This window comes from Macaca fascicularis, chromosome 19 (genome assembly GCF_037993035.2).
Source record: "Macaca fascicularis isolate 582-1 chromosome 19, T2T-MFA8v1.1".
Taxonomy (NCBI): Eukaryota; Metazoa; Chordata; class Mammalia; order Primates; family Cercopithecidae; genus Macaca; species Macaca fascicularis.
Genome location: NC_088393.1, coordinates 65,021,039 through 65,027,766, shown reverse-complemented (window position 1 = coordinate 65,027,766; position 6,728 = coordinate 65,021,039). Strand labels below are relative to the sequence as shown.

General features: G+C 51.4%; 1 protein-coding gene across 1 annotated transcript; it reads right to left on the bottom strand.

Moving 5' to 3' along the window:
* Positions 1–425: 425 nt before the first annotated feature.
* AURKC (aurora kinase C) lies at positions 426–5,167 on the bottom strand. Its single transcript, XM_005590498.4, has 7 exons — positions 4,885–5,167; positions 4,425–4,470; positions 3,977–4,168; positions 3,519–3,657; positions 2,657–2,805; positions 918–1,092; positions 426–725 (listed from the first exon to the last, which is right to left on the bottom strand). The coding sequence occupies exons 1-7, from the start codon at positions 4,940–4,942 to the stop codon at positions 555–557; spliced, it is 930 nt and encodes a 309-aa protein (XP_005590555.3). The 5' UTR covers positions 4,943–5,167; the 3' UTR covers positions 426–554.
* Positions 5,168–6,728: the final 1,561 nt, after the last annotated feature.

Sequence of the window (6,728 nt, the reverse complement as noted above, 5' to 3'; positions counted from 1 at the left end):
TCTGTCTCCCATGCTGGGGTCCAATGGCACGATCTTGGCTCACTGTAGCCTCTACCTACCGGGTTCAAGTGATTCTCATGTCTCAGCCTCATGAGTAGCTGGGATTATAGGTGCCCGCCACAACGCCCGGCTAATTTTTGTATTTTTAGTAGAGACAGGGTTTTACCATGTTGGCCAGGTTGGCCTCAAACTTCTGACCTCGTGTTCCACCTGCCTCGGCCTTCCAAACTGCTGGAATTACAGGCGTGAGCCACCATGCCCAACCTGAAAGTAGGCAAGAGTTTTCAAGGAGAATGAAGTCACCATCTCCAGAGGTGGAAGGTGGGGGTAGCAGGGAGAACCACCTTGGGCAGCTCTCATGGGAAAGAGTTCCCACAAGAAATATTCTACCCAGTCTCATACTAATTCACACAACTATGAAGAGCTGGTTCGAAATGATTCAGCTTTTATTAATTAGCATCTTACATCTTAAAAGAAAAAAAATAAAGACAAATGAGGTGGCAGAGCCAGGAGAGCTCCCTGAACACACACAAAGGAACAGAGGCAGACAGGGCTCAGGAAGCCATCTGAGCACAGGGAGGCAGCACCCTTCGGGAGTGGACCTGAACCCAGGGGTGCTTCAGGATCTGGGCCAGGGGCAGTCGCTCCAAGGGCTGGTATCTGAGAAGCTTGGAAATCAAGTCCCGGGCCCCCAAAGGCATTGATAGTGGAAACCTCACATCTACCTGATGAGGCCAGGAAAGAAGAAAGAGAAGTCTGGTTAATTTCTTTGGTCAATGTTCTCCCTCTTCTTTGAGCCTTGTTAAGGCGTTGTTCTGGACCACAGCAGACAACCCTGTGTGTGTGCCCCAGTTCCCACAGCCCAGCAGCCATCACTGACCAGTTCCCCCATGAATGCCCAACGGTGACTGTCCCACCTTGAGGATGCGTCTGTAAGTCTCGCTGTGGGAGGTGCTCTCAAAGGGTGGATATCCCACCAGCAGCTCATAGCAGAGCACTCCAATGCACCACAAATCCACCTTTTCATCATATGTTCTCCCCTCAATCATTTCTGGGGGCAAGTAGTCCAGTGTCCCACACATCGTCTTTCTCCTAGAGGAAGGCAGAAAAGGGAGTAAGTACGAAGCAGAGGCCCAGGATGAGGGAAATTCTCCTTCCCCAGCTTTCATTGAGATGTGGAGACCCTAGGACAGCCTGGAAAGTCTCTCCCAAGCACAAGAGTTTGGAGAGACAAATTTTTTTTTTTTTTTTTGAGACGAAGTCTCGCTCTGTCGCCCAGGCTGGAGTGCAGTGGCCGGATCTCAGCTCACTGCAAGCTCCGCCTCCCGGGTTCACGCCACTCTCCTGCCTCAGCCTCCCGAGTAGCTGGGACTACAGGCGCCCGCCACCTCGCCCGGCTAGTTTTTTTTTTGTATTTTGTAGTAGAGACGGGGTTTCACCGTGTTAGCCAGGATGGTCTCGATCTCCTGACCTCGTGATCCGCCCGTCTCGGCCTCCCAAAGTGCTGGGATTACAGGCTTGAGCCACCGCGCCCGGCCGAGACAAATTTTTAATATGGATCAAGGTTCGGAGAAGGTAAGTACTGGGACAGACTATTCATAAATCCATATTTTGGAAGTATAGTGATTTAGCTCCACAATGTTTTCACAGAATAGTCTCAGCATTAAGAAAGATCTAGAACAAACTGATGGTGATGGTGTATCAATGAGAACCAAGTAAATAAATTACGGTAAGAAAATTTCTGTATGAAAATTATTCATACAGAAAAATGCACTGCTGGAATTATGGAGCAATGACTTTCTTTTTCTTTTTTTTTTTTTTTTTGAGATGGAGTCTCGCTCTGTCGCCCAGGCTGGAGTGCAGTGGCACAATCTCGGTTCACTGCAAGCTCCGCCTCCCAGGTTCACGCCATTCTCCTGCCTCAGCCTCCCGAGTAGCTGGGACTACAGGCACCCACCACCACGCCCAGCTAATTTTTTGTATTTTTAGTAGAGACGGGGTTTCACTGTGTTAGCCAGGATGGTCTCAATCTCCTGACCTCGTGATCCACCCGCCTCGGCCTCCCAAAGTGCTGGGATTACACGCGTGAGCCACCGCGCCCGGCCAGCAATGACTTTCTTTACATGCAAACTTACTGGTATAGTTATATATTAACAAAGAACAGAAAATAAAAGGTTTGATTGGATCACATTATTTAAATTTACAAATACATATTAAGTATATGTGTTTGAAAAAGGCAGCATAGGCCAGGCGTGGTGGCTCATGCCTGTAATCCCAGCACTTTGGGAGGCCAAGGTGGGCGGATCACCTAAGGTCAGGAGTTCGAGACTAGCCTGGCCAACATAGCAAAACCCCGTCTCTACTAAAAATACAAAAATTACCTGGGTGTGGTGGCACATGCCTGTTATCCCAGCTACTTGGAAGACTGAGGTAGGAGAACCGCTTTAACCTGGGAGGCCGAGATTGTGCCCCTGCACTCTAGCCTGGGTGAAAGAGTGAGACTCCGTCTCAAAAAAAAAAGAAAAGAAAAAGGCAGTATTCCAATACAAACCCCAAGTTCGTATCTAGGTTTTACACATGGACACATGAAATACATTAAATTGGGTCATTCCTAACTGGTACTCAGAACTCACCCTACCACCACCACCTGACTTACCTCAGGGAGGGGGTGTGCACAGACCAGCCAAAATCTGCAATCTTCACCTCACCCCTGAACCCCAGCAGCAGGTTCTCTGGCTTAATGTCTCTGTGAATCACTTTCTTCTCATGGCAGTAGGTCAGGGCATCTGCCAACTCCTCTATTATCTGTGAGTGCAAAGAAAAGTCACCCTGAAAGTGAAGCCTGCCACAATTTCCGTCTGAGGTGGAACACTCATCATGAATTGAATGATTGCAGTGGAATCTTTCTGGTCCAGCAACTAATTGCACCAGTTACTGGTGTGTGGGGTGTGGATTTCCTCTCCTTTTTATGTGGTCTTATAGGATGGATGGTAAAATGGACACAGATCCTCCCTGTTGTCCTAGCACAGCAAGTAGCCAGATACAGAACCTACACTGAGCCACTCAGATGATCTCTTACAGGACTTGAGGCCTGAGGAAAGGAAACAGAAACAGGAGGAAAGATGGAACACCACTCGTCCTGGCAGAGCAAGCTGACTGGAGCATTGCTGCTGGGAAGATCATTGCCATGATTCCCTTTCCAGCACCCTCTAGAAATCTCTTTGTACCTATCTCTAAGCCAGTTCTAGCTGTTTATTCAGTGAACTCCTTCACAGGCTTTCAATATGTTTCTTTACATAAGGCAGTGGAGTTAGATTCTGTTGCTTACAACCAAATAATCCAAACCTATACACAGTACTTCTTAATATTCTGGAGATGCAATGAGGTTAATTAGGGTATCCAAGGATGAAAGTAAACTTTTCAAAAGGCAATCCGGACCCTCCTGACAGCCACAAACAGAGCTCCCACCAGCCCACAATAAACTCATAGACCCCAGAGCCTCCAGTCCCCCACCTCACCGTGGCTGTGCGCTGTTCATCTAATTTCTCGCTTTTCTGCAGCTCCTTGTAGAGCTCTCCCCTCGGAGCAAATTCCAGAATCAGGTACACCCGGCGTGCATCATGGAAATAGTTATACAGGCGCAGGATATTGGGGTGTCTGAAGGATTAATGTTGGAAGAGTCAGATTTCTCCCTGAGGCCTATCATATGATGCCACTGTCACTGCCTGGTCACACAACTGGCAAATTATGCTGGGACCAGAATAACAACAGCCCTATCTGGGAGCGAGTGAGGGGAAAACAGAGAACAAGAACCAGGATTCGACTGTCTGACCCAGGGTGGGAGGTAGTGTAAATGGAATGAGTTGCAGAGAAAAGTCTTCAAGGCATAAGTGAAGGGTTTACTTGGGGTTAGTATCTGGGGAAAATGCTGGGCTCTGACGTCAAAGATGAAAGAGGAAGCAGAGACTGTCCTTACTGTAGATGCGCCTGGATCTCAATTTCCCGGCGCAGCTGGTGCTCCAGCCCTTCCTTCTCTATCTGCGACTTGAAGAGAACCTTCAGGGCCACAATGAAATGGCTTTCCTTGAGCCGAGCCAGGTACACATTCCCAAATTTCCCCTTGCCCAGGGGACGCCCGATTTCAAAGTCATCGATTTTGAGGCGCCGCCTGAGAGGAGAGGAAGAAAAGAGCCTCAGCTTGGGAGGTAGGGTAGGTGGAGGGACAGTCAGGGACCCCAATGCTTTCCTTCCTCTTTCACTGTATCCTTCCTCTGCCGCTTTCCCTTCTCACACGGGCCTAGTCCTATGTTCCTCAGGACAGTAGTTCTCGGTCCCAGGAGCCAGCACCCCACACACCCAGCCTGTCCTTCATCCCCACGTCCCACCTCCCTTCCTTTTCCAGATACCAAACCCAAGGGGCTCACATGGCTGGGCTGCTGGGCTGCTGGGCTGTTTGGTTTGCTGCAGTCACTGAAAGAGAGGAAAGGAGAGGGGAGGGAGGGAGAAGGTGAGACAAAGAGGGGAGGGGAACAGTAGAGGGAAGAGGGAGCGAGAGGTGAGGGGAAGAAGGGGAGGACAAAAAGAGAGGGAAGGGGAAGGCAGAGGGAGAGAAGGCGGGGAGAGGCAGAGGGAGAGGTAAGGGGTTAGAAGAAAAAGTATGGTAAGGGAGGGAGGGGAGGGAGAGGTGAAGAGGCAGAGAGAAAGGAAGGGGAGGGCAGAGTAGGGGAGGGAAAGGTGAGAGAAAGAATGGGAGGGAAGGGAGGGAGTGGGTAGGAAAGGAAAGGGTTGGGGAAGGGAGATGTCAACAGATGTGTCTTCTGCGCACCCGACCCCTGGCCCAGCCCCCAGCCTTTCCCGCGTCCTTTCTCCGGCGCTGGCTCTCACCCGCTTCGCCTGCAGGCTGAGCTCTGCCCAGCTGCACCGCAGCTTTGGGGGAGCTCATGGGGAGAAGAGGTGACGGCGCGGACGCCTTCCTGAGCCCTCTGGATGGCTGTTCCCTTTCACAGCGTCCTGAAAGGGGTTGGGGGTCACTTTCTGGCTGATGCGCTTCCAATCCTGCTCGTCCTGCGGCCTCACGAGGTCCCAAACACACACAAGCCCCGGTATCCGCGGCCTCGTGAAGAGCCGTGGCTGCGCGGCCTTCTTTTATACCCGGCGCTGCCCGCTCAGAGAGGTACTTCCTGGCTGACTCCCATTGGCTGAAATTCCTGACGCCATCGGAAGTACGCCCAATAGAAAAGACAGAAATGGGACTCTCCGCCCAGGGCCCCCGGGTCGGGGCGGAACTGGAGCGCGCAGGCCGGGGCTGGGCCCTGAAAGCGAGGCCCAGGGGTGAGGCCCGAGAAGGAAGGAGGCAGAGGGTGCGGCGAGGCGGTGATGGGAGCGGGCCAGAGAGCATGAACAATGCATACACCCATGGGGTGCGCATGCATCACCTAGGAAAGAGCCGCGATGCACGTGAGAATGAACAGACGCCCACTCCTGACATGCGGGAGCCTTGTGCAGCCCGCCACCCGAAACCACCTCACGCCTCGTGCAGTCCGAGACCCCAAAACCACCTTGCTTCAAGGTCACATCCGATTCAGGCCACTGTCCAGGGTCACCGCGATGGGGCTCCCTGAAGCCTGTGGCTATGCCTGCTCACAGCAAGGACGCCACGAGCCCAGCTCACTTACCCCTCTCCTCCCACTCGCCAAGCCTTTGTTGGACCCTGTAATCAGTTTGTGGTTTTGGCCTTAGATCGTAAAATCAGCCCCCACGTATTTATTTGTTTAGCAAACACATAAGTTTCAAAAACATTTAAAATTGAATTCTTTTAGACAGGGAACATATCTTGCAGAAATACAATTGAAGGCCTGGCATGGTGACTCACGCCTGTAATCCCAGCACTTTGGGAGGCCGAGGCGGGCGGATCACTTGAGATCACCAGTTTGAGACCAGCCTGGCCAACAGGGCGAAACCCCGTCTCTACTACAAAAATTAGGCGTAGTGGCGCATGCGTGTAATCCCACCTACTCGAGAGGCTGAAGCAGGAGAATCGCTTGAACCCGGGAAGCGGAGGTTGCAGTGAGCCAAGATCAGCAAGGTCCCATTTGTCAAAACATCAGAATAAAAACACATGCTGAGCCAGGCGAGGTAGCTCATGCCTGTAATCCCAGCACTTTGGGAGGCTGAGGCAGGAGGACCACTTGAGCTCAGGAGTTTGAAACCAGACTGGGTAACACAGATCTCATCTCTAGATTAAAAAAAAAAAAAAAAAAATCAGTGGGGCATGGTGGCAAGCACCTGTAATCCCAGCTACTCAGGAGGTTGAGGCGGGAGGATCACCCGAGCCCAGGAGATTGAGGCTGCAGTGAGCTACGAATGCACTGCTGCACTCCAGCCTGGGTGACAGAAGTTCATTAAAATCACCTGGCCAGTCAACACAAGGCCCATGGCTCATAACACTTCCTGAAGAGGGTATTTCTTCTCCTTGGAGCAGTTCAGTTGAGATCACACAATTTTAAGATGTGTAACATGCCTGTGGCAAAGATTAAAAATCTTTAACCCTCAAAACCCAAGGACACCACTGAGCATTCCGGAGGCACTCCAGCTTCCCACAATTGAGGCAGGAAAGGCCATGCTGCGGTATGATAAAAAGGGGTGCTATGCAATTCCCACGAGCCAGATTCCCATGGGTCTCCAGCATCCCGTCTCTGTAGGGGACCTCTCGGCTGGAGTCAGCTGTT

What these genes read in the sequence shown, in the direction of transcription:
- AURKC (XM_005590498.4), bottom strand. Translation starts at nt 4,942, where the DNA reads ATGAGCTCCCCCAAAGCTGCGGTGCAGCTGGGCAGAGCTCAGCCTGCA. An exon ending in GAGATCCAGGCGCATCTACA is followed by an intron (nt 3,658 to 3,976) that starts GTAAGGACAGTC and finishes TTAATCCTTCAG; the next exon opens with ACACCCCAATATCCTGCGCC. An exon ending in GTGCACACCCCCTCCCTGAG is followed by an intron (nt 1,093 to 2,656) that starts GTAAGTCAGGTG and finishes GCCTTCCTCTAG; the next exon opens with GAGAAAGACGATGTGTGGGA.